This window comes from Hylobates moloch, unplaced genomic scaffold (assembly GCF_009828535.3).
Source record: "Hylobates moloch isolate HMO894 unplaced genomic scaffold, HMol_V3 SCAFFOLD_3, whole genome shotgun sequence".
Classification (NCBI taxonomy): Eukaryota; Metazoa; Chordata; class Mammalia; order Primates; family Hylobatidae; genus Hylobates; species Hylobates moloch.
The window spans coordinates 33233477-33261070 of record NW_026652278.1 but is presented as its reverse complement, the minus strand read 5'-3'; the positions used below and the strand labels follow the sequence as shown (position 1 = coordinate 33261070).

Genomic DNA, 27594 nt, shown 5'->3' with positions numbered 1-27594 from the left:
ATAGGTGGGGAAAGGTTGTGGTGTGATGGGAGGGGATAGGCAAGAGGGAGGAAAGACTCCACACAGTGATTATGTGGAGGGGATTTGCTATGTCTCTTCCCCCTGCGTCTTTCTTTGTCCTCTTTCTCCTGGTCCCCTTCTTCTGCATTTGTCTAGGAGGATCCTGGAGTGTTCTTTTGATCGACTCAATCTTTCTCTGGCACTTGAGTTCTGATTGGCTGAAGGACTTAGAGGGGAAAAAAAACTTTAATTAAGTAGATAATCTCTTCTTTGGACGTTTGGCAGCTCCATTTCACCTCCCCTTAACTCTGTTTGGGATCGCTTACACACCAAGGAAGTTGGGCTTTGAGAATTCCATCCCACTGCCACCGAGGAGAATATTTCTCCATCTTGCTTACCCATCTCCCAGTTTTTTGGAATTTTCTCTAGCTGTTACTCCAGAGGATTATGTTTCTTTCAAAGCCTTCTGTGTACATCTCTCTTTTCACCTGTGTCCTCCAACTCAGCCACAGCTGGTAAGTAACCTGGACTCTTTACCTGGAGCTGGGAATAGGTAAGTGTATGTAATATGTTGGGTAAAGCTCATTTCATTTCCAGAAATGTAGGAAGCCTTGAGATCTCTCCTAGGAAAAACTGTTCTATGGGGTAGGGCTCTTCCTAAATTTATGGCTGATTTTAGTGAATCTTTAGGACCCCTACCAATAAAGGACTAAATGATGGGAGGGGGGGTTCCTATTTTTATAAATTGCTACTCCACAAATATTCCTCCAAAGTGATTTGGGGGTAAATGGACAGCAGCCCTTTTCACGAAATCCTGATGTCAGCATTGTAGAGAGGAGGAAGGTAGTTCAAAGCAAGTTCTACTGTGTGTTGAATCTCATCTTGAGGTAAAGTCTGGAGACAAAATTCAATGGGATCTTACTTTGTACTTTCTGACTTTATTTTTTTTCAGGATATTCTAAGTAATTGCTCAAATTGTCATTTCCTAGACATAAAAAATTTTATTTGAACCACTAAGCAGGCATTGGGTTAACAAACATGTTTGAAACCAGATATTTTAGAAATCTAAACGTCTCAAGAAATTTATTTAATTTGTTCAATTTACAAAAATTTCTAAATTGTTCAGAAAATCAGATAACGTATATGAAAGTGCTTTGTAAATTATAAACACAAATGCTAAAGAATATCATCACCATTCTCATTTAGCTCTTGGAAACCATACAAACTATCTATACATGCAACTGTTCACTAGCAAATACACCATACACAATAACATACAGAATGCAGGTTGCTAGGGTGTTTGGAGTTTCTCTCCAGTTCAGATATGAGCTCAGTCTCTCTCTTCTTTAGTTCTCATTTTGACCATCTATTTAACAAAGATATAAATCCAATTGCTACATAAACTGTTGAGGAAGCAGGAAAAGAAATTTCTTTGCTGAGATAAGCTTCCGTTGAGAATTGAAAATATATTTTTATCATAAATGAGTGTAGCCGTCTTTATTGGAGTGTTGATAAGAAGTATGCCAACTTCATAAAACTATTTGCAAGTTAATACAATAATTTGCAACATTTCTGATTATAAGCAGAACCACCAATTAGTCCATTTTTAATTGGCATTTTAATTAAATATTTCAACGTTAAAAAAAAAAGATCTCTCTTCTCTCCCCCTCATGAGAACAAAAAGACAAAAGGGAGAGGAGACTATTTCAGAGCATTTCTACTGATGTTCATGGTATTCTTCAGCTGATTCAGTATCAGCAAAAGAGAAACACGAGATTCCTTTCCCTAGTCACCAGGGCGGTGTGAAGAATTGTTCTATAAAAAATACCTTTACTGTGTGTTCCCTTCCCTGCTGGAGGGGGTCATGTTCATTTCATTCCTATACTGACACAGCCACACTGAAAGGTGGCTGGGTTGCTTGTCTGTCCAAATTCAAGTGTCTGGATTCAAAAAGAAAAAAGGAAAAAGAGATGTGAAAGAAAGTTCTAATTTAAAAAAAACAGGGTTTAAGAACCCCTTCTCGCCTTGCCTGACTTTGAGGAGAAAATGTACAAATCTCCTTTATAATACAATTAGATTTTAATTGCTTTTTCCTATAAGCTCCAATTTAAATTAAACATTTGTACTTCACTAAGAATCTGTTTGTGGTGGCATTTGAAAAGTGATTTTTAAATTTAACATTAAATCTTGATTATGCTTCTAATGAAACTATCAGGGTTTTGCATAAGGTCGTCATCTTCCCCTTTATGCCATGCACAGCCTTTGAAATGTTTCTCTTAATACTTCATTATCAACCTTTTATGTAAGGACCTCAAAAGCATTTAACAAATAGAGAACCACAATTTCTGCTTGGCTGTTCAATTGTAGGCCTGCCTGAAATTACTGTCTAAGAGTCCATCAGCAGAAATTCCTGGGCTTGAAAAGGAGAGAATAATGATGACATTCACCTATAGTATGGAGTTTTACTAGGTAAATCAGTACAAGATGATTTCTTTGAAAAGTATTTGCCACAATTTTTTATAGTTGGGACGCTTCCAAGAAGAACTGTCTTTTAGTAACTTGAGAAAATTACTTTTTTTGAATTTGTTTGTCTTAATCCTTACGGCTCCAAAGAAAGAGAATGAGAATGCATGATAAGCCAAGCAGATGATGATGATTATAATGGTGGCCAGAGATGAACAAATTTGATTTTCCTTCCAATGCACTTACTCATCTGGAATGAGCAGGCCTAGAAAGTATTTTACCTTAACTGGTTGGCCCCATTTTACTCCAAATGATATGTCATAATGACAGTGGGTCTTACCCAGTTCTGTTCATTTCTCACTCTCTCCCCACCTAACTCAGTCGCCAAATCAGAAGGATGCCCTGGGATACAGAAGTAAACTATAGCTCTGCTCTCATTCTTCAACAGAAGTCACCGCCTCTACTTCTTTCCAAAGGTCTGCAGCAGGAATTTCAACAGGGTCCATTTCTCTTCTGCAGTAGGGCAAGAATTTACCTAAAATCTTTGGATTTTAAGGCAGCTTTTGAAAAACATCATCTTTTGGTCCTCTACATGCATCTTATAGAGTAACCTTTCTATGGCTCTTGAAATCTCATCTGATGATGACATGTGGGACTCCTGATTGGCAAAGGAATCAGTTATTGGAGGGGGGTCTTTGAATCCATATTCTCACCAAGCATTGTGTAAAGCTGAAATTATTGATCTCCACACTATGTGCTACTACTTTTAGGTGTATATTATGAACAATAAAATACAAGCTCATTTAAAAATTACTGAATTCATACTGGGGTTCTGTCATAAGTTTTTGCCATGTTGACTTTTTCCCACTAACAGATTAAAAAAAAACCATATATGATCAAGTTAGGATCCACTAAAACTGTCACTATAGGGGAGGGTTCTCATCCTCAAAGATGCTGGGAATCCCTGAAGTTAAAGAAATAAAAAGTAAGGTATGAGGAACTGCTTTGGAATCTGGAAAAAGAAATACCAGTATAAAAGAGTCACTTAATAGCACTCTTGGTTCATAAAAAAAAAAGTACCCGATCCATTAAAAAAAAGCTGGGATTTGTGGAGAAGCTCTGAGGTGGGCTAGATCAGCAGCTGCACTGTAGGAAGGCCTGAGGGCTCTGAGACATAACCAGAGAAGTTTAATTCCCAGCTTTATCATTGCAGGCCTCCACAACTTGAGCCCTATGTGTTTCTTTCCAGAATCTCTATTTCTATTGTCATGAAAGACAATAACTATTATTAGTATAATTATTAATAACAACAAAGGCTGTGAGTATGCTGGGAAAAGACATTTCATTACAGCTCTTGTTATGAAACCAGTTTATGTGAGTGACAAGAAGGATGCTCTAAGATGCATCTTTGTTTTAGTTTTAGTTTTTGGTGGATGGCAACATGACACAAAGAAGGATCTCCTTTGTGTGCTATTACACAGTGACAAATGAGGCATTAAAAAGGACCAGAAGAAAAGGAGTTTTAATCTAAACCCTCTCCTTCCATGGAAAGATACTCCTTTTTTTTTTTTCCTTTTTTCCAGCTGAGAAAATTGGTTTAATGCTGCTCTACATTGGGTGATACTATTATCTCTTGGGACTATTAATAAAATTCCTTTTTTTCTGGGCTCTGATGATGCTTGTCTATTTCCATCAGAAAAGTGGGGGAGAATTCATATGGCTTAGAGAATGAGGTCAATATAATTTTTCTTAGGATAAATCTATTTTTCAGAAAGTGGATTTTTTTCTTACTCAGTAAAAGATCAGGCTGGGTTAACAGCTGGGGGAAACACTGAGCTTGGGTCACATAAATAACATTCCCCATTGCCTCCCACTTGAAATATACCTGCACTCCCAGGACCTCTCAACAGAAACTACCATCCACTTTGGACAGATGCTTCAGTCTCATCATGAGCCAAACTTTTATGGTTTGTTTTTCTCAATCTTTATTGTAAGCCCCTGTTATTGATCATTTCATTTCTCTGTATGCTTCTTAGGTTAGAGTTTTCTCCAAGCCAAGAGAAAATCAGATCTTAAGGGGATCATTTAAATTCACCATCATTTGACCAGTCCAAACTCGCTTTTTAAAAACAGGTTGTTTTCGCAACTTCAGCATCCTATGGTACCAGCACATTATGGGGCTATATTCCAGTAGTCCCAATAAGACCCTATAAGAGGGCTAATAGGTCAGTCTTTCTATGCAGCTCCATAGATGAAATTCTTATACTCTCCAGGCCAAATCTACACCACCCTACATTAGGAGGAATTTCCCCCTCATTCAAAACTGCCATTACCTTTTGCTGCTCTAAATCTCAGTCCTTTTTCTGTAGTCAGGTTCTTTAGGTTTATCGTATCACACTTTGAAGGTTCCATTATCCAGGACACTAAGTAGTGAACCAATAGATTGTCCACATTATCCTGTCTGGTATTTCCTCACCTTAATCCAAGGCACCTGGTAGAGCCCAGATTCCAGAGATTATTGCTTTTCAGAATAATTGGTTTTGTTTTAAAATTTTCATATTATGGGAAAAACATGTTTTTACAAAGGTTGAGAACAGCATATATAACACACCCCAATAACTCAGCTTCAACCGTTATCAATCTCTGACCATCATGTTTCACCTATACTTTCTGTAGCATTTTTAACTGCATATTCTCTTAGTCTAAATCTTCCAAGTACTACCATGGTTCAAAATAGGAAGAAGAGGGATAGCAAAAGGATTATCTGTCCTGTGTCTGAGAGATCCAGGCCACTAATTAGAATGAAGTTTGGGGAACATTGTACATTTCTCCCATTGCCCTTGGGAGAAGATCAAGAATACAAATTAGCAAAAGGGAATAAGTCATTCAAATACATATTTGTGTTTATTTCTATTGGAGCTGTGGTTGATTAGCAAAGGCAGTAGAAATTGATGGTTGGATCAGATTGAGGAGAGAACATTTTACCATCTATTTGGATTTAATTCCATTAAGCAGTAAAAATGGCACTAAAGTGCCAAAGCCTGTCAATTTTCCAACCTTAAACTGTTCATCTAGTTGTTTTACAGGATAATTCTTGGAGTTACCATGTACACCTACCTTCTTGATACTGATATAAACTGGTATTGTTTCCATCGATGCAACTGAGAACATAAATGTTTTCTAAAGTCTATACTGCAGGGACCAAGGCAACAAGATCAGAAAACAAAATGGAATTATCTGCCTCCATAACGACTGTGGAAAAAGTTCCCATGATCCCAGGCTTTCTGGGAATGGTGGCTTGAGCTGTTCTTTAGCAGCTCTCACTTAGAGACCAAGGAAAGGAGCGTGAGTATAGCTTATCCCTGCCACAGTCCTCATTTAGATGCTAAGTGCTGAAGTGCTTTTCTGTAGCTTAGCGTTTCTCAGCAGCGCTTGCTACAATACATAAAGAAGGAAGGAAATGAGGACAGGGAAGATAGCCTATCACTCTATAAAATATCCTGGAATACAAATGACATCTCAGTTGCAGGGAAAAAGATGATCCCCTGAACATTTGTGCTTCGCTTGTGAAGGAATCTGCCTGAGCTTCTTTTGCAAAGATCCATGGTACAGAGTTGTCTTGTGGGCTATTACATGGCCTTTGCCAACAATCATTTGGCAAGGGCTGGATTTGCGATAATGTGGGATTTTAATATACATTTTAATATAAGGACTACTGCTAAGACTGTCACATCTGTTTAACTTTAAAAAAATTTTTTTTTGTCAACTGGCTTACAAGACTTGTTTTCTCTTTTCATATTTTAGGGCACTGCATTATTATATAAAAAATTCACACTTATAAAAAACATTTTTAGAATGATTTACAGGGCTGAACTCCCTTTGAAGAAAGAAATGGACTTTAATTTGGTGAAATAGTTATGGGAATATGACCAAAAGCTACACATTCCTGAATTTTTCTTTCTATACTCATCTTGAAAAATACCTTCCTTTGGCCCCACTCTCCACTGCAATCATTTCTCCTTTCTCTTTTTTCTTTCAATGCCGTCCTCCTCAAAACGAGTCAGCACTAGCTACTTTTGTGTCATAACTCTTCCCTCTCTGCAATCTGGCTTGTGTTCTATTGCCATACTTAAATAGATCCCTCCACTGATACCAGCTTTGTTCCCTCTTGACATATTTTTAAGTAGGAGGAAATCTGATTTTGAAAGTCTGAATACTTCTCTTCCCTTTAAGACTTTAGATACCTTGTAACTTCTACCTCCTAATCCCTTCCCCTAGTTAAATAAGAAAGCCTGATTTCAATATGTTGGAATAGGTAAGAATTAGTCATGCTTTTCACCCTTTAAAAATATTTGCATTTTAAACTTAACTCTCTCAAATTGTACAGTGAATAGTTCCAAGTTCAATACCCTCAGGTATTATCAGATAAGGGTAGTGAAGAAAATTTGGGGACCAATGGGATATTATTTCACAGTTATTAGTAAGACCTACTTTCTGTGTAACTGTGTGTGTGGGCACATGTGTGAACATACCTTTGTGTCTGCTCGTTCACGTGTGTTCTACAGGTCAGATGTGTGGATGCTGTGGAACAGAGACAATCACAAGGAAACTCACTCAGAAGAGCTATCTTTGGGCTCTCCCCAGCCCAAGGCATCTTGGGAGTTCTATGGAGTGAAAAGCTGCTGTCAGAACTCATTCTAAGAGAAAGCTGCATCACTGGAGCACCTTCCAGCTATAGCCCCTGGCAGTTTCCCTACTCCATACCCTCCCCTTAGCCTTTAGCCCTTTGCCCTATATGCCTTCTGTGCTAAATCTTCAGATGGAGATCTACAGTTCACATTCATTCACTACCATTTCTCCTTTCCCCCGGGCCAGCACTCCAATTTCGGTAATCAGACATCTCTCTCCTAAAGTAGACCAAACTGAGCCTCATGACTCACAGACAATTTTTTTAAGGCAGGATCTCACTCTGTCAGCCAGGCTGGAGTGTACAATCCTGGCTCACTGCAGCCTTGACCTCCCTAGCTCAAGTGATCTTCCCACTTCAGCCTCCCGAGTAGCTGGGACTATAGTGTATGCCACCATACCTGGCTAAGTTTTGTATTTTTTGTAGAGACAGGGTCTCATTGCCTTTTTAAATATCATCATTATATCCTCTTTTCTGAGCTCCATCCCATTTCTCCATCTTTATTATGATTTTTATTTTTATTTTTTGCAGAGACAGAGTCTCACTCTGTTGCCCAGTCTGGTTTCAAACTCCTGGGCTCAAGCAATCGACCCACTTTGGCCTCCTAAAATGCTGAGATAACAGGCGTGAGCCACCATGCCCAGCTGATGACTCAGAGACATTTTATGGACATTAAGAGATGGGATTAAAGGTTGGGGAGAAGCCAGAAATATTACGTAAAGATTTGTGGGGAAAGTGATGAGAAGCAGAACAAAACAAAATCACAGGGCACTAAGATGAAAGTCCTGGGTGGTAAGAGGAAAATATCAAATTCTGCAGATTCATATTCAGAATGTTTGTTTCTTATTTTCCATTTTATTTTGTTTTATTTTATTTTTTGAGACAGAGTCTCACTCTGTCGCCTAGGCTGGAGTGCAGTGGCGCAATCTCAGCTGACTGCAACCTCCACCTCCCAGGTTCAAGCGGATTCTCCTGCTTCAGCCTCCCAAGTAGCTGGGACTACAAGTCCACACCACCACGCCCAGCTAATTTTTGTATTTTTAGTAGAGATGAGGTTTCACCGTGTTAGCCAGGATGGTCTCGAACTCCCAACCTCAGGTGATCTGCCTGCCTCAGCCTTCCAAAGTGCTGGGATTACAGGCATGAGCCACCGTGCCAGGCCTATGTTTTGTTTAGATACACAAATGCTTACCATCATGTTATAATTGCCCACAGTAGTCAGTACAATAACATGCTGTATAGGTTTGTAGCCTAGGAGCAATAGGCTCTACCATATAGCATGGGTGTGTAGTAGGCTATCCATCTAGGTTTGTATAAGTACATTCTATGATGTTTGCACAGTGACAAAATCACCTAACAACACATTTCTCAAAACATATCCCTGTCATGAAGCCACACACTGTATCCCCTCCCCACCTCTGCCTACAGCGTCCTTTAGTATTTGTTTCTCCCTACTCTTTCATACATAGAACCCAGTGTGAGCAGCAACGGTGCCTAGAAAATGTGCCCAGGGGATGTCGTGCCACCCAGATAAAGCAGGGCCTGTGCCCTGGCAGATGTGGTTGTTTTGTGGACATAGAAGCAGTAGGCTGGTGCAATGAAAGGATAAAAAAGTAGCAGAGACAATGTGATAGTTAACTGAGTGTATTCATGAGTGTGTGCAAAACATCGCTTAGGCCTCTCAGAAATATTTACCAAGAATTTTTCAGGAATTAGGAGTCCTGGATTAGCCAGTGGGAATAAGAGCAAGGGAAATACGGGCTGCAGAAAAGCACAGCAGGTAGAGTGCATGCTCTAGGGTAGGACTGCCTAGGCTCCAGTCCTGGCTTCACCACTTACCTAGCTGCGTGAAGCTGGGTGGCCACTCTGTGTTTCAGTCTCTGTTTCTGTAAAATGAAAGATATAATAGTTTCTACCTCATATAATTGTGATCATTATATGAACTTAAAATATGTAAAACACTTCAAAGTACATGGTCAGTCCTGGCAACACAACGAGACCCTGTCTCTACAAAAAATACAAAATAAAAATATGCTGGGCACGGTGGCTAACCCCTGTGGTCCCAGCACTTTGGAAGGCCGACATGGGCGAATCACTTGAGGTCAGGAGTTCAAGACCAGCCTGGCCAACATGATGAAACCCCATCACTACTAAAAATACAAAAATTAGCCAGCATGGTGGCATGTGCCTGTAGCCCCAGCTACTCAGGAGGCTGAGGTGGAAAAATTTCTTTTTTCTTTTTTTTTTTTGAGATGAAGTCTCACTCTGTCGCCCAGGCTGAAGTGCAGTGGCACAATCTCGGTTCACTGCAAGCTCCGCCGCCCAGGTTCACGGCATTCTCCTGCATTAGCCTCCCAAGTAGCTGGGACTACAGGCACCCACCACAACGCCCGGCTAATTTTTTGTATTTTTAGTAGAGATGGGGTATCACCGTGGTCTCGATCTCCTGACCTCATGATTCACCCACCTCGGCCTCCCAAAGTGCTGGGATTACAGGCGTGCGCCACCACACCTGGCCGGAAGATTTCTTGAGTCTGGACAACAGAGAAAGACCCTCTCTCTAAATAAATAAATAAAAGTACTTGGTGTGCACAGAATAAACACTCAGTGAAAAGTATAGTACCCACCCCATGGAGTTGCTACGGAAATTTAAAAAGATGATACAGGTAAAGTACTTAGAAGAGTTCCTTACATACTTGATAAATGCTAGTTATTGTTACATGATATGATTAAACTTTATATTATATCAGTGTATACACACACACACACACACATGTATACTGGACAGCTAACACAAGGAGAAGAAACAATTGTAAAATTTTGACTTGGCAGTGTAAAAGCACAACTAGCCACGTTATTTATGTAAATCACTTACCACTTATGCCTAATTACTATGAAGCACAATAACAATTACACACAGCACTAAGTGTGTCAGATTAACTTTGCTAAAGGTTTGATTACAGCACTAACCTCTGTGTACATATGCTCAGTGTTCACTCTCTGTTACTCTTGTAGTATGATCATCTGCTAATGTAGCATAGTCATCGGCTCACTACATTAAAAAAATTAGTGGGAGCACTGGCTTGCCACAGACTTCTTATGTTTCTCAAAATCTTTTTGCAGTTCTTTTTCTCCTTACATTTTCTGCTGCATCTGATGATCTATCTTTTTTATTTCAAAATCCTTATATTCAATTCACTTCTGTAGGCACTTACTATGTTGAAAGTACTAGATTAGGAACTGGAGGGTATACAGAGATAATTAAGGCAGCCCATACTTATAGTCAAGTATAAAAGAGGAAAGGGAAACCTTCATATGAAACAGAGAAAAGTTGCTGTGAGGCTTCAAGGTGTGCTGGTTGTGGCTTCTGCACTGGTACTTATTCAAGAATAAGTGAGATTTTTAAATAATAGCTTTATTGAGATGTAATCTACATACTATAAAAGGCACCCTTTAACAAATCAATGATTTTTTTAGCCATTTCATGGATTTGTGCAACCTTCACCACAATCCATTTTAGAACATTTTAATCACTCCAAAAAGAAACCCTTTATTCATTAGCATTCAGTCCCCGTTCCTCCTCCCCTCAGTCCCTGGAAACTGTGAATCTAGTCAGTTTCCATGAGATTGCCTATGCTGGACATTTGATATAGATAGAATCACATCATTTATGGCCTTTTGTGTCTGGCTTCTTTCACTCAGAATGATATTTTCAAGGGTCATCCATGTTGTAGCTTGTATTTAGTACTTCATTCCTTTCTATGGTCAAAAAATATTCTATTATGGGTTGGGCATGGTGGCTCATGCCTGTAATCTTGCACTTTGGGAGGCTGAGGCAGGACAAGTGCTTGAAGCCAGGGGTTTGAGACCAGCCTGGACAATAAAGTGAGATCCTGTCTCTACAAAAAATTAAAAAATTAGCCTGGCATAGTGATGTGTAGCTGTAGTCCCAGTTACTCAGGAGGCTGAGGCAGGAGAATCACTTGAGCCTAGGAGTTCAAGGCTGCAGTGAGCTATGATGGCACCACTGCACTTCAGCCTGGGTGACAGAGAAAGACCCTGTTTATACTTAAAAAAAAAAAAAAAAAAAGACAAAAGAAAATAAAGGGCTAGGTGTGGTGGCTCAGGCCTGTAGTCTGAGCACTTTGGGAGGCTGAGGCAGGTGGACCACTTGAGGTCAGACATTCGAGACCAGCCTGGACAACATGGTGAAACCCCATCTCTACTAAAAATACAAAAATTAGCCAGGCATGGTGGTAGACGCCTGTAATCCCAGCTACTTGGGAGGCTGAAGCAGGAGAATTGCTTGAACCTGGGAGGCGGAGGTTGCAGTGAGCCAAGATCATGCCACTGCACTCTAGCCTTGGCAACAGAGTGAGACTCTGTCTCCAAAAAAAAAAAAGAAAAAAGAAAAAGAAAAGAAAACAAAAATATTCTATTTATCCACCCCTCAGTTGATAGATATTTTTTTTTCTTTTTGGCTATTATGAATAACGCTGCTATGAAAATAAATGTACAAGTTTTTGTTGGACATATGTTTTCAATTCTCATGAGTATATACCTAGGAGTGGAATTGCTGGCTTATATGATAACTCCATATTTAACCTTTTGAAGAATTGGCAGACTATTTTCCAAAGTGTCTGCACCATTTTACAATACCACCAGCAATGTATGATTTCTCCACATCCTCACCAACAGTTGTCTTTTTTATTTTAGCTATATTTGTGGGTACAAATCCTTGTCATCTTTTTAATTCGTATTTCCTTGATGGCTAGTGATATTGTGCATCTTTTCATGTGCATATTGGCTATTTGTATATTTTCTCTGGAGAAATGTCTATTCAAGTCCCTTGCTGATTTTTAAAAAAATATTATTTATTCATTTATTTTTGGGACAGAGACTTGCTCTGTTGCCCGGGCTGGAGTGCAGTGGTGCACTCTTGGCTCATTGCAACCTCCACCTCTCTGGTTCAAGTGATTCTCCTGCCACCCTCCCGAGTAGCTGGGGAGTACAGGCATGCACCACCACACCTGGCTAATTTTTGTATTTTTTGGTGGAGAGAGGGTTTCACCATGTTACCCAGGCTGGTCTCAAACTCCTGACCTTAAGTGATCTGCCTGCCTCAGCCTCCCAGAGTGCTGGTATTACAGGCATTAGCCACTGCAACCGGCCCCTTGCTGATGTTTTAATCAAGTTTTGTTGTTGTTGAGTTTCAGGAGTTCTCTATATATTTTGTACATTAACCCCTCATCAAATATGTGCATCGCAAATATTTTCTCCCATTCTGTGAGTTTTCTTTTTGCTTTCTTGATGGTGTTTTTAGAAGTGCAAATGTTTTTAATTTTGAAGAAGTTCAACTTATCTGTGCTTTATTTTGTCACTTATGCTTTTGGTATCATAGCTATAAAACCACTGCCGAACCCCACGTCACAAAAATTTACACGCATCCTTTGTTCTAAGAGTTTTATAGTTTTTGCAGTTACATTTAGGTCTATGATACATTTTGAGTTAATTAAAGGGGATGGAGAGTTGCAATGTTAAATAAATATATGTTGTGTAATAACAATCCAACTTAATAACTTAATCGTTTTATATGTGTATATCCAGGTGTCCCAGAGTCACTGGCTGCAACTACTAAGAATAGGTGAGATTTAACAGAACAGCCAAACAAAGGCATGGCGGCATGAATGCATGGATGCGCAGGAATAGCCACTGGTTCAGCCTGAATAGAGGATTGGACAAGTAGGGATATTTAATGGGAAATGAGACTGGAAAGGTTATGTAGTCAGATTATGGAGGGTCTTGAGTACCAAAAGTTGGAGAACTGTGGAAGATTCTTGAGCAGAAGAATGACGTTAGAATCAGTCTTTCAGAAGAGTGGTCTAGTTGAAGACTATACACTAGATTGGAATGGGGTAAACAACATAAGCAGAGAAGTCAGAACTCCTATGGTGGTCTAGGTGGGAGATCACAGCTAAGACTGTGACAGTGAGAGTAGAAAAGAGGGAGCTGATAAGCAAAAAGTATGAGAGGCACAATACACATAAGGCCTAGTAACCAGTTGGATGATGAGAGCAAATTGGTAGAGACTTGGCAAAATGGTGGTTCCATTAATAACAATAAAAAAGTCACGAGAAGTAGCTAGTTTAGTAGGAAAGATGAGTTAACTTTTAGATAAACCATCTTCACAATTTGAAACGTTCCCAGTAGAGAAATCTAACTTTCACGTGGAAACGCAGCTCTGGATCTCAAGAAAGAAGTCAGGGCTGAAGTTAAGGCTTTGGGAGACATCACTTAATCATGATCATTAGAACCATGGACATGAATGAGGAAATCCCCTTCTCTCTCTAGATAGCAGCTCCTTTAGAGTTTCTTCAGATGATATTTCTTCCTACTACCACCCCCAAATGTGGGTTCCTGCATTCATTCATTCAACAAACATTAAAATACATTTAATAAACATTATTAAATGCTTATTATTGCCAGACACTGTTCAACGCATTGGTAATATTTGATGAACAAAATAGACCAACCAACAAACAAAAAAACTTGCCTTAATAAAGCTTACAGCCTAGTGGGAGGAGGCAAACAGTAAATAAATATATATGTAAAGCATATAGTGTTCATAAGCAGAGAAAGGGGATGGGGGAGATGGAGTTGCAGTTTTAAACAGGATAATGAAGGAAAGCCTCAGGGAGAAGGACACATGTGGTTATGTGGTTAAAGGGCTGATGTAGGTGAAGGAAAAAGCTATGTGGATATCTGAGTACAAAGCATTCCAGGATTCCAGGAACAGAGAACATGCAATGACCCCAAGGCTGGAGAGTGCCTGGTGGGTGAGAGAAACAACAAGGAGACCAGCACAGCTAGCGAAGAGTAGTGAGGGGAAAGCAGGAGATCAGGTCGGAGGCATAAATGGAGGCCAGATTGTGTAGGGGCTTATAAACCAGGGCAAGAATTTGACTTCTGCTTGATGTGAGATAGGAAATTATTAGAGGATTTTCAGCAGAAAGTGGCAACATTTGATCTGTATTTTAAAGGTATTAATCTTTAAACAGACCATTCACTTTGAGAACAAAATTTGGGAGAATAAAGGCAGAAGCAAGGAGGTCAATCAGTAGGCTTTTACCATAATCCAGACAAGAGATGACAGCTTGAGCCAGGGTGATAACAGCAAAGGTGTTGAGAACTGGTTAGATGCTAGATACATCTTGAGCTGGAGTTAGCAGGATTTGAGGACAGACTGAAACAGGATGTGAGAGAAAGAAAGGAGTCAAAGATGACTCTTGGCTGGGCATGCTGGCTCATACCTGTAATTCCAGCACTTTGGGAGGCTGAGGCAGGCGGATTGCTTGAGGTCAGGAGTTTGAGACCAGCCTGGCCAACGTGGCCAAACCCCATCTCTACTAAACATACAAACATTAGCTGGACGTCGTAGCGCATGCCTCTAATCCCAGCTTCTTGGGAGGCTGAGGCACAAGAATTGCTTGAACCCAGGAGGTGGAGGTTGTAATGAGCCAAGATGGCACTACTGCACTCTAGCCTGTGCAACAGAGCAAGATTCTGTCTAAAAAAAAAAAAAAAGTGACTCTTTATGATTTTTGTCTGAGCAACTAGGAGGAACAGTCCTTTGCTTAGATGGAGAAGACTACAGAAGGAGTAGGCTTGGGTGGTGGCAGCGAGGATCAGGAGTTCAGTTTTGGACACGTTAAGTTTGAGATGCATATTAAACACTGAAGGAGAGATGCCAAGAATACAGTTGGATATGCAAGTCTAGAGTTCAAGCAAAGGTCTGAGAAGAGTTGGGAGGGTTCAGGAAGTCATGGACCCTTTGAATGGTCCTGAATCTGGGTAATATTGTCAGCAACTGCACAACCTCATGGGAAATGGGAAGCTTGTACCTCCATCTGGGAGTATACCGGTTTTACCACGTTCTGTCTATATAGCAGCCTCCATTTGTTAAACAAAATTTGTATCTTAAAACAAATTTTTTTTTTTTCTTTTTTTTTTGAGACAGAGTCTCGCTCTGTCGCCCAGGCTGGAGTGCAGTGCCGCAATCTCAGCTCACTGCAAGCTCCGCCTCCCGGGTTCACGCTATTCTCCTGCCTCAGCCTCTCTGAGTAGCTGGGACTACGGGCGCCCGCCACCACGCCTGGCTAATTTTTTTGTATTTTTAGTAGAGACGGGGTTTCACCGTGGTCTCGATCTCCTGACCTCGTGATCCGCCCGCCTCAGCCTCCCAAAGTGCTGGGATTACAAGCGTGAGCCACCGCGCCCGGCCTCAATGTTTGTTAGCATCTTTCCTTCAATCACATAACTGCCACATATAGGTCGCACCCACACAAACACTTAAATTCCTTCCTTTTTGGTTCTCTTTGCATCTTCTCACAATACACACTATGTTTTCTGCAATCTATGTTTTACCCCAGAAAGGAAATCATGCCATTGTTTCATTGACCAAGAACAAGATCCTCCTCCTTTGGTACTCACTACAGGACAGTCTTCTTTCTTTTTTTTTTTTTGAGACAGAGTCTCGCTCTGTCACCCAGGCTGGAGTGCAGTGGCACGATCTTGGCTCACTGTAACCTTCACCTCCGGGGTTCAAGTGATTCTCCTGCCTCAGCCTCCTGAGTAGCTGGGATTACAGGCATGCATCACCATGCCCGGCTAATTTTTGTATTTTTAGTAGAGACGGAGTTTCACCATGTTGGTCAGGCTGGTCTCAAACTCCTGACCTCAAGATCTGCCCGCCTTGCCCTCCCAAAGTGCTGGGATTACAGGCGTGAGCCACTGCGCCCAGCTGAGTCTTAATATAGGATATTTTGGATATGAACAAGCCAGCCATAAGGTTCAAATATGTCTGCAAATAACTCGGAGGTTAACAACACAAGTTGGCCAGGCGCAGTGGCTCACGCCTGTAATCCCAGCACTTTGGGATGTCAAAGTGGGCGGATCACCTGAGGTCGGGAGTTTGAGACCAGCCTGGCCAACATGGTGAAACCCCATCTCTACGAAAATTACAAAATTAGCCGGGTGTGGTGGCACACGCCTGTAATCCCAGCTACTCAGGAGGCTGAGACAGGAGAATTGCTTGAACTCGGGAGGCAGAGGCTGCAGTGAGCTGAGATCATGCCACTGCACTCTAATCTGGGCAAGACAGAGCAAGACTCCGTCTCAAAAAACAAACAAACAAAAAAACACAAGTCCTGGGAGGCAGAGTCTGCAGTGAGCCGACACCACACCACTGCACTCCAGCCTGAGCAAGACACAGCAAGACTCTGTCTCCAAAAACAAAACAAAACAAAAAACAAAAACACAAGTCACTTTATAGGAATGTTGTCCAAACAAGGCCTATAGTGTTGTTCCATGACAGGTGCTCAATTAAGTCTCATTCACTGATCAGTTAGGCTAGACCAGGACATCATACAAATCTTTGCATATTGTAGGATCTTCCAGGAAAGAATTCTCTAGAATCTCTATCACTCCCTGTAGTTCCGGCTTAGACTCCTTTCACAGGAAGACTCTTCACCCCGGCTATGGCAAAGCATTTTCTTTGTCACTCAATTTGCTTTGTTGTTTTGTTTTCTTTCCTGATAATTTCTGTCTTATGGAAAATGGGAACTAGCTCTGTCAGGCTTGGTAATGTCCAAAAGCTTTGAATGTTATTCCTAACATAAAAAGTGCCTTTCTGAGTGGGAACAAGCTCAGGTCCCTTTCCTCAAAGCAAAGGGGCTTGGCTGATTCCTCTGACGTGTCTTTAAGGATCAGAAATTCATGTCCAAACCTACAATGGCTTTGGAAATTGTGAATTCATTTAAGTCATTCTGAATTTTATTTTTGTGTTTTGCTGGTGCTACTACACCTGATCAAGCAGCGCTTCTTTTCAGTTGACTTAAGGTTGCCTACCAAGCTTTAAAAAGTAGGCCTTAGTGGCTGGGTGCGATGGCTCACGCCTGTAATCCCAGCACTCTGGGTGGGTCAGGAGTAAAAACATCCTGGTAAGGTGAAACCCCATTCAAAAAAAAAAAAAAAAAAAAAAAAATTAGTGGGATGGTGGCAGGGTGTAAAAAAAAAAAAAAAAAAAATTGGCCTTAGTTTTGCTAGACTTCATAGTATTTTTGATTTTCTAAAATTCTATTACAACTTGTTTAGAATCTTTTTCATCTTCTCATATGGCAGCCTCTTAGTTTGTTAATACTGGTTTTCAAAAACTACTCACATTTTTGGTGTTGTATGTGTTTTGTATGAAGAAAGTCAGCCAAGCTCTTTTGGCCTGACAAGAAACTTTCTTGGTCTATTTCATTTCCAATCCCCTTTCTGGTGATGTTCAGCATCTTATTGGCCTTCAGAATTGCAGGGGTACACCAGATTTCATGGAATAATACATAATGATTCCCGTATTACTTTCTCACATTATAATGGAAAAAGAAAGATAATAGATAATAGATTCTGATTTTCGAATGCCTATACTGAAGTCATTCTCCAAGTCTTTGGCCCTGCAGATCATGTGTGTATGTACATATATATTTAACTTCTTATTTTTAGATAATTATAGAGTTGCAAGACATGTACAGGGAAGAAACGTACAGGGAAGTCCCATGTACACTTGCCCCAACCTCCCCCAGTGTGAACATCTTACAACGTTAGTACAAGATCCATGAAGCTTATTCAGACTTCACCATTTTTACAGGCACTTGTGTGTACATGTACTCATGTATGTGGCTTTATGCAATTTTGGCACGTGTAGCCTTGTATAACCACAGTAAAGACATTTCGCCATCCCCCCAAGACTTTCTCATGTTACTCTTTACAGCCATATCCATCCCCCATCCCAAATCCTTGGCAACCACTGATCTGTCCTCCAGCTCTATAATTATATATTTCTATTATTTCACTATTGTTTATGTAAATAGAATCATGCAGTATGTATCCTTCTGAGATTGACTTTAATCACTCTGTAACTTCCTTGAGGTTCATCCAAGTTGTTGCCTGTATCAATAGATCATTCCTTTTTATTGCTGAGTAATATTCCATGGTATGAATGTACCACAGTTTTTTATTATTTATTTATTTATTATTTATTTTATTTTATTTTTGAGTCGGAGTCTCGCTCTGTTACCCAGGCTGGAGTGCAGTGGAGTGATTTCGGCTCACTGCAAGCTCCACTTCCCAGGTTCATGCCATTCTCCTGCCTTAGCCTCCTGAGTAGCTGGGACTACAGGTGCCCACCACCACACCCGGCTAATTTTTTTTTGTTTCTTTGTTTGTTTGTTTGTTTTAGTAGAGACAGGGTTTCACCGTGTTAGCCAGGATGGCCTCGATCTCCTGACCTCGTGATCTGCCTGCCTTGGCCTCCCAAAGTGCTAGGATTACAGGCATGAGCCACCGCACCGAGCCACAGTTTTTAAAACTACCCTTTGAAGGACATTGGGTAGTTTATAGTTTTTGACTATTATGAATAAAGTGGCTATGAGCATCCAGGTACAAATTTCTGAGTGAAAATAAGTCTTTATTTCTCTGGGACAAATGCCCAAGAGTGCAACTGCTAAGTCATATCATATGGCAAGTTCATTTTTAGATTTTTTTGTTTGTTTGTTTGTTTGTTTTGAGACAGAATCTCACTCTTGCTCAGGCTGGAGTGCAGTGGTGCAATCTCAGCTCATTGCAGCCTCTGCCTCCCGGGTTCAAGCGATTCTTGTGCCTCAGCCACCTGAGTAGCTGGGATTACAGGCGCAGACCACCATGCCTAGCTATTTTTTTTTTTTTAATAGAGATGGGTTTTTTTAATAGAGATGGGTTTTGCCATGATGCCTATGCTGGTCTTGAACTCCTGGATTCAGGTGATCCACCCACCTCAGCCTCCCAAAGTGCTGGGATTACGGGCATAAGCCACTGTGCCCAGTCCATTTTTAGTTTTAAAAGGGGCAGCCAAACCATTTTCCCAAATCAGATGACTTATTTTTAGAATTTTATTATGACTCAATCCCTAGAGAGATATTCCACTGTTAGTTTACCTCTTCCTAATTAGAGAAGTATCCTTCTAACGTCCCACGGAGTCAGATGAACGTGGATTCAAATCCTGCTTCACTCACTTATTAGCTGGGTGAGCCTGAACACATGTTTAACTTTTCTGGAGTCTCAGATTTCCTGTTTGCAAAATAGAGATAATAATGCCTGAGACAGTAAAGATTTAACAAGATCAACATGTAAAATACTGAGAGTAGAGCATAAGGAACATAGTCAGGAATTAATGCTAGTTCTCTCCCCACTTCATGGCAGAATAATCAGCAACCATTACTATCAAGTGTATGGTACTGGAAATTTTACCTGGCTTTAACAATGCAAGGAAATGATACTACTTTTATTCATGTTTTTTCTACTAAGTTTTGTGTGTGTGTGTGTTTTTTTTTTTTGTTTTGAAATGGAATTTTGCTCTGTCGCCCAAGCTGGAGTGCAGTGGCGCGATCTCTGCTCACTGCAACCTCCACCTCCCAGGTTCAAGTGATTCTCATGCCTCAGCCTCCTGAGTAGCTGGGACTACAGGCGCCCGCCACCATGTCCCGCTGATTTTCGTATTTTTAGCAGAGACGGGGTTTCGCCATGTTTGGCCATGCTGGTCTCAAACTCCCGACCTCAAGTGATCCACCTGCTTCAGCCTCCCAAAATGCTGGGAATACAGGCATGAGCCACCCCACCTGGCTGTAAATTATCTTTAGTAGGTTTGTTATGCACAGTGTTTCCTGGGTAAAACTAGTTTCCCTTTCTCTTATTAATTACATGTGCTGAAGTAATTCTTACCACTCTTGGAAGCAGAAACAAGTTGGTGTCTCTGCATTATATTGTTTTTTTTTTTTTTTTTTCCCTTATAGGTCAGTAAACAATTTCCTGATGACTGGTCCAAAGGTAAGAACAAATTCCTTTAACTGATATGGATTTCACTAATCTTAGCCTGCTGACTAAAGATGATACATGCAGATTTTTCATTATATCCACATCTTTTATTATGCTGTATATATTACAGATCGAAAGACTGAGACCCAGAGGGTGTTAGGAACACATCTAAAACCACATAGCAAACCACTGTCAGAGCCAAGATAAGAACTCAGGAGCACTGAATTCATGGCTAGAATTTCCAGAGCCATAAAAGTCAACAGCCTTTTATAGGTGTCAGGCTGCAAAGTCACACATCCTTCTCAGTGCCCCGTGGTGGGATGCAGTTTCCCATGTTTAAAATGCTGGAATTGTAGTACATGATCTTTACATTCATGGGCATTTTCAGTTCCAAAATGTTATTTTCTAAGATGGTCATGTGATGAAAACTCCTTAAATTTCATGAATTAAGTGATTTGGGCTCATTTTGGAGAGGCAGGATAGTATAGTGAAGAAAGGTGAATAAAGGATAATAGGGACTAGAGTCTGATAAAACTGAGTGTCATTTCTAGTTCTGCCATTTTCTAGCTCTGGGAGACTTTGGGGAAATTACTGTAGCTCACTCACTGAGCCTCGGTTTCCTAATCTATAATATAGTGCCTATTTCACAGGTTATTTGTGATGTCAAATGAGACAGCATATTTAAAGGCTTACTCCATCATTATTTTGGAGGGATGGGAGAGTAAGCAGGAAGAGGGGTGTTTGGTCAGTTTAGGGTAAATGCCTCCTAAGTTCAGTCTGAATTTTTACTCCTATGTCCCTACAGGCTTACCTGATTTACTCCAGCAGTGTGGCAGCTGGTGCCCAGAGTGGTATTGAAGAATGCAAGTATCAGTTTGCCTGGGACCGCTGGAACTGCCCTGAGAGAGCCCTGCAGCTGTCCAGCCATGGTGGGCTTCGCAGTGGTAAGAAAAGCCTCAGCCACAGCTCCCTGGACCCTCTAGTCACAGGTTAGAGCTCCAGGGACAGTCCCTTGCCTCTTCGACACCCTTATTCCTCACCTGCCCTCTTCTCTTAGATCATCTCCCTCTCCAGGATCTTCTCTTTTCCTTTTCTACTTCCTTTTTCCCACCTATAGTTTTTTCTTTCTTTCTCAACACTCTCATTGTTCAACAAATGGATCTCGCCTTACTCCCAATCCCATACCATCCTTGGCCTCCCAGTTGGCTAAAGGTCTCCTCACAATGTAGGTAACATCAGGAGGTAGGCAGGGGTCGTAATTCCTCAGACCTCTTAGCCCCTTCCTTAGCAGAGAGGTACTGGGCAAGTGGAGAGTGACTTGGAGACCAGATTCCCATGGAGAAGATAAAGAGTGGCCATGCCAGTAAATGAAAGAGCTGCCAATCAGAGGCTCTTTTCAAGACTAACTGCACATGACTCTTAGACCCTAGTGTTCCAGGAGGAAGTGGGGATGGGTTCTTTACAACCTTGCCTTCAGATTCATCTCCCTCCTCATTTCTTCCTTAGGCTCTTTCCAATCTAAATCATTTACAATCATGTGTGTCAACAGTACCCTAGCCACCTGGTCATAAAATGTGTGACCTGAAAAGACAGGAGGTGAGAAGAGCAGGGCTAAGGTCAGGGATGGGGCAGACCATGGAAGAGGGTAAGATACATTATAAAGATGGGAAGGCCAGGCACAGTGGCTTAAGCCTGTAATCCCAAGCTCTTCGGGAAGACAAGGTAGGAAGACTGAGTCCAGAGTTTGAGACAAGCCTGGGCAACATAGTGAGACCCTCTCTCTGCAAAAAAAAATAAAAGTTAAAAAATAATAATAAAGATGGGGAAATAGGATGGAGCCAGGGAAAGAGGATATAATGATGGTTATTAAAGAAAGGTAGCATGTCTGGTATTTCTTTAAGCTGAAACCCCTCCCTCTAACTCTGGATTTTTGGTTCCTGCTAGCCAATCGGGAGACAGCATTTGTGCATGCCATCAGTTCTGCTGGAGTCATGTACACCCTGACTAGAAACTGCAGCCTTGGAGATTTTGATAACTGTGGCTGTGATGACTCCCGCAATGGGCAACTGGGTGAGTAGTAATGTAGGGATGGGTACATAGGCCAGCTCAACGCACATAAAGAATGAAAAGCCTGGTGGGGGTGAAGAAGAGCTGTATTCTTCTAAATATGAAGAAAATCATGCGGAAGATGGGTGAACGAGTTTGATCCCAAGCCCTACAATGACAAGCCAGGCTAAATGTAGCTTAGAACCTTCTTTTCCCATTGAGTAGTTTCCTTAATTTAAACATAATAATAAAGAAACAACACTCTGGGGATTCCTCTGTTGCTTCTCTCAAACACAAGGGGAACTTCCTTCCGTGTTGCCTATCCCCGTCTACTTTCCACTCCTTACCTCCAGTGCCGTCTCCCATCTCCTGTGCCCTGCTGACCAATTTCCAACACCGTTGTTCCATATTTCAATTGTACCCCTTTCCCCCTCAATGCTTCCTTCTTTCCACATCTTTTTGGCACTATTTTGTCCCTTCTGGACCTCAATCACCAGCAGGGCACGTGCACCCTCTGCCCATGCGAAGAGGCACTGTTGGCAGAGGAGTGTACTGGCACCTTGCAAAGAATCCACCCGGCAACTACTTACGTCATTGAGCTCTGAGCAGGGGATTGGCTGAACCTGGAAGTGGGCGTGTAAAAGTGGCAAAACCAAATCTAGACGGCAACTGATCTGGATACAGGGCACTCGCCCAACCTTAATCCTCTCCTATCCTGGACCTCCCCACCCCCAACTCAATTAGAAACAGCAGCCCAGGAGGCTCTGCGCCCGCTTGCTCAATGACCTGTCCTCCCTCTGCACTTTCCCAGGGGGCCAAGGCTGGCTGTGGGGAGGCTGCAGTGACAATGTGGGCTTCGGAGAGGCGATTTCCAAGCAGTTTGTCGATGCCCTGGAAACAGGACAGGATGCACGGGCAGCCATGAACCTGCACAACAACGAGGCTGGCCGCAAGGTGAGTCCCGCAGCCCTTGGAAATAGGCAGCTGCTGGCTACATCCACTAACAGCTCCAGGTGCGGACAACTCTTCAGTTCATTTAAAAGATTGGCAAAATGAGGTACCAAGTGGGCTGGCCCAGTAGACTAACTAGATTTCTCGCAACTCCCGCAGGGGCAGTTAAACTCGCCACGCGCTTAATCCCGGGCCTCTCACTCCGAGCTCTCTCCCCAGGCGGTGAAGGGCACCATGAAACGCACGTGCAAGTGCCACGGCGTGTCTGGCAGCTGCACCACGCAGACCTGTTGGCTGCAGCTGCCCGAGTTCCGCGAGGTGGGCGCGCACCTGAAGGAGAAGTACCACGCAGCACTCAAGGTGGACCTGCTGCAGGGTGCCGGCAACAGCGCGGCCGGCCGCGGCGCCATCGCCGACACCTTTCGCTCCATCTCTACCCGGGAGCTGGTGCACCTGGAGGACTCCCCAGACTACTGCCTGGAGAACAAAACGCTAGGGCTGCTGGGCACCGAAGGCCGAGAGTGCCTGAGGCGCGGGCGGGCCCTGGGTCGCTGGGAACGCCGCAGCTGCCGCCGGCTCTGCGGGGACTGCGGGCTGGCGGTGGAGGAGCGCCGGGCCGAGACCGTGTCCAGCTGCAACTGCAAGTTCCACTGGTGCTGCGCAGTCCGCTGCGAGCAGTGCCGCCGGAGGGTCACCAAGTACTTCTGTAGCCGCGCAGAGCGGCCGCGGGGGGGCGCTGCGCACAAACCCGGGAGAAAACCCTAAGCGTTTCCTCTGCCCCCTCCTTTTCCCACTGGTTCTTGGCTTCCTTTAGAGACCCCAGTAATTGTGGAACCTAGGGAATGGGGAACCCGCTTTCTCAGACCTAGGGATCCTGAGAGGGAGAGACTGCAATTTCTCCGAAGCTTGCCACTTTCCACCCTGTTTCCCCAATTCCTCTGTGCTCTCCTAGAGCTCTGTCTGAATCCTCGCAGCCACACCTAGGTCTGAGAACTCAGGCTTTGAGCTACTGATCTTCCTTGGATTAGGATGAGAACAGGTGTTCCTCCTCCCCTCTCCTAGCAGCCCTAATGTCTGACCTAGCCTATCAAGCCTTAGGCGCTGGAAGAACCCTTTTCAGACACGCAGGGCCCAGGTAAAGTTAAAGCTTTGCCCTTTTGCCCACCGTCTGCTACCAGGGCTCACGCACTGCTGAACCTCTCTTCTGCACAGCTCCTCCCCTGCTACCTGCTGACCCAGACTCCCCAGGAATCTTGAATGCTTTCTCTCGTCTTCTCCCTTTCCTTTCTTTCCCAGAAAAACTGAGGAAACCGGCCCCGGAAAAGCATGTCTTTGGGGTTGGTTCCTAGAGGCAGAGGTTGAAGATGGAAGAGGGAGCTCTGGAGTGCTAACTTCAACACCAAGGGTGCTACTCATCCCTGTGGTATCATGTCATGAATGGACTTTACTAGTGGGGCAATGACCTTACTAGACAATCACCCAAGGGACTCCAGATACATACCCCAAAGGTCTAGGAAATACGTTAAGGGCAGATTACAGTCATTTCCTACCCTTTAAAGGTACCTTCTCCCAACCTACTTCCTCCTAGCAACCAACTTTACCTCTTCTTCTTCTCCAAAGGATCTTTGTTCCTCTGAGCCAAGACTGAGGTAAATAAAGCCACTTTCCTGTTCAGATCCTGGTCTGCACCTCTAGAGGCAGGTCATAAGGAGAAACTGAGACCCTTCCTTCTCACTAACCTGGTTCTCAAACAGGCAGGATTCAGAGCACTGGATATCTTCCTTCGATGAGTAAACCTCCTGCAATGAAACTGTTACTTAATAGGAAGTTCAGCACCTTGAACCTTAATTTATTGCAGTCATTGTGATATGTGCTATTTTTCTAGGTACTGCACTTATTCTTGAGGATATTGGGGTGGGGTGTGGTAACAGATACAACCTGTAGGCTCTCTCCTCCCTCCCATCTTGGCAGGATAGCATCCTCCCTAGAGCCTCACTTCCCTGGTGGCCCAAGCAGTTACCTGGATTGAGGCTAAGCTGCCAAGGTTTAGTAAATCATCTATATAAATCTTCTAATACATTCACTCAATAGCCATGAGCTTGCTGCTTGTGGTACTTGAGTCTTCTGGTTTTATTCTCAGAGAGGAGTACAGCAGGGACTTCTTTATGAAACAGAGCAAGACCTTGAGGAGGGAAGAACCAATCCCTGACAGACCCTCTGTAGCCCAAGGAGCTTCCCAGCCAGCTTCCTTGCCCTAGGACAGTCCCAGGTCTGGGGCTGGGCAGCTCTTCTAGAGCAGAACTGGTCAGATGCTAGATGACCTCAACCTATCCTCTCCCAGAGTAGGAGAAAGCAGTGTGGCTGGCTCCAGGTAACAAAAGCCAAGACTCTAGGGGCTCACCTGTAAGAGTCAAGGGTTCCCATATTCCAAACTAAGGCAATGGCCAGGTCAGATCCCAAACCCCTGGCCTCAACCACACACCTTCTGGTCTTACCAACACTTACTGAGGAGAGAGTTTCCCGTTCTTGACCGAGGATACACTTCCTTTCAGGTGTTCCTAGTGCTTCATTTCCAGCTCTCTCAGCAAAAGGTCCTTCACGCCTTCCCTCTGCTTTTATCTGAGCCTCCTGAATCTCCCAACTCACCTTTTCTCTTTAATCAAGAAGCAGCATATTACTAACCTACCTGTCCCACTTTGCAGAATTACTTGATAATGTACACGAAGAAAGTTTGGCAAGGCAGCTAGAAAATTTTAAAGTACAATGTTGTAAAGTAAAGCTACATTCTCCAGGTCTCTTAGCATAAAAGCAGAACTATTGTGCTTCATATTTGGTAACTCCAGGTCAGCACTCTAAATACGTCATGCTGCCAGAACATTATTTCACAGGTTATTGTTTTATATCCCCAAATGGATACCAGATTCATTCCAGTTCTACCAAGAAAACATCACTGAGATGCCTTGGATCTGTATTGCTTTTCCCTTCCTTTTGCAATATCCACTTGTTCATTTGTTCATTCAACAAACACCAGAGTAGAGATAGTGGTGAACAACCACCACCATTGCTGCATCATGGATTTTAAGTTATCATCTTACACTCAATTGCCAGGGCCGTGGTCCCTTTACAAAGTAGACAACTCCAGAACTGGTGCTTGGGAAGACATCTTTGAGGTCAGCTAGTCAAACATTTTGTTTTACAGATTTAAACTGATGCTGAGAAAGATGACTGGCTTCTTCCCCCAACTAGTAAGTTACTGTGGGGTGAGTGCAGAGCACAGGCCCCTTCCCACCCCTTGTGTGCTCTTCAGGAGCCCATCTGTCTCAGCCAGAAGACAGAAACAGAGGGAGGTCCTGAGAATTGAGAAGGACATTGGTTGGGGTGGGCAAAACACTGTCTCCTTCCTGTCCCTGGCCTGTGAGCCTACACACAGGCAGAGCTTTTTCTTTTTGAAAAGAATCGCAGCCTCAACTGGCCTTAGCAGCAGGTTAGGGCAAAGACAGAGATGGGGTCGTCTTCCGCGCTGGTGGTGCTGGCAGTGGTGGGAGGGGAGGGCAGGCCAGGGCACTCGCCTATTGTAGGTCTGGATTGGATGCTTCCACTCATTCATTTCCTTTTAATTAACCTGCATTCCTGGAGGAGAAATATTTATGTTGGCTCCCATAGAGGCAATCCTCAGACTGGAAAGAAGGGGGAAGAAAGCCTGTCTTAGCAAAACAATATCTCTAAAGAGCTCAAGAAGAGAAAATAGGAGAACAAAATGCCATTAAAATAGCCTTCTACCCCCACCGGAGTCAATGAAAACTTCATTTCACATGCTAATCCGCCACTCCGCCCCCTTGTCTTCTCACAACACCTTTTCCGAAAGTGTTTGGGAAAAGTCTTCGCAGTCAGTACACAGCTCCCTGCAGCTCAGACTTCTCCTTGTGTTAGTTCAGGGCCCCAAGTGGGGCTCTCGCTCCAGCAGCGGCTTTTTTCTCCCTCACTTTAATTTAAACAAAGACTTCAGAGTTCATCAACCTCCCACTGAAATTCACAGCTGCTGAACAAACTAATCCCCTCTCCCGGCCTTTCTTCCCTTCAATGGGCTCTTGGCTTCAAAGACACTTTGGGAAAGGACTTTGCTAGGGCTCACACTGCTTCATCAATAGAAGTTAGTGCAAGTATTATCTGAAGAGCAAGTGGCTTTACAAACAAATACTGCCTAACAATCCCTCCCTCCCAAACACACACACATCTAGCCCGCAGACATGATGGGATCTACAACAGGATTAGGGCTAGTATCCCCTGGCTTCACACCCAGTCCCTTTGTATAGCTGAGCTCAGCCCTGAAGTGGGGTGGGGAAAACCCTGGAACTGAACACCAGGCACGGATGAAGGGAGACAATCCCCCCACCCCCAACACACCCAGCACAGTGACCACAAATGCTGCAAGGAGAGAACCTAATTCAGTGGGACTGGACACCTTCCTTTAACTTTCTTGATTTATCTCTCCCTAAGCCTCTCCCCTGCCTTACTAGGGTGCAGGAAGCAAGAACAAAGAGGACTAGAAAGGTAAT

The 27594-nt window shown here is 42.9% G+C and overlaps 1 protein-coding gene across 1 annotated transcript; it reads left to right on the top strand.

Annotated features, from left to right (window-relative positions):
- Positions 1-287: 287 nt before the first annotated feature.
- Positions 288-24734, top strand: WNT8B (Wnt family member 8B). The gene is made up of 6 exons (XM_032180316.1): positions 288-515; positions 20020-20053; positions 20847-20985; positions 21986-22111; positions 22899-23041; positions 23258-24734. Exons 1-6 carry the CDS (start codon positions 448-450, stop codon positions 23801-23803), a joined length of 1056 nt encoding a protein of 351 aa, XP_032036207.1. The 5' UTR covers positions 288-447; the 3' UTR covers positions 23804-24734.
- Positions 24735-27594: the final 2860 nt, after the last annotated feature.

Excerpts from the sequence above, each read along its gene's own strand:
- WNT8B (XM_032180316.1), top strand. The coding sequence starts at position 448 with ATGTTTCTTTCAAAGCCTTCTGTGTACATCTCTCTTTTCACCTGTGTC. Across the intron at positions 20,986-21,985 it reads CCATGGTGGGCTTCGCAGTG|CCAATCGGGAGACAGCATTT; the intron begins GTAAGAAAAGCC and ends GGTTCCTGCTAG. Across the intron at positions 23,042-23,257 it reads ACAACGAGGCTGGCCGCAAG|GCGGTGAAGGGCACCATGAA; the intron begins GTGAGTCCCGCA and ends CTCTCTCCCCAG.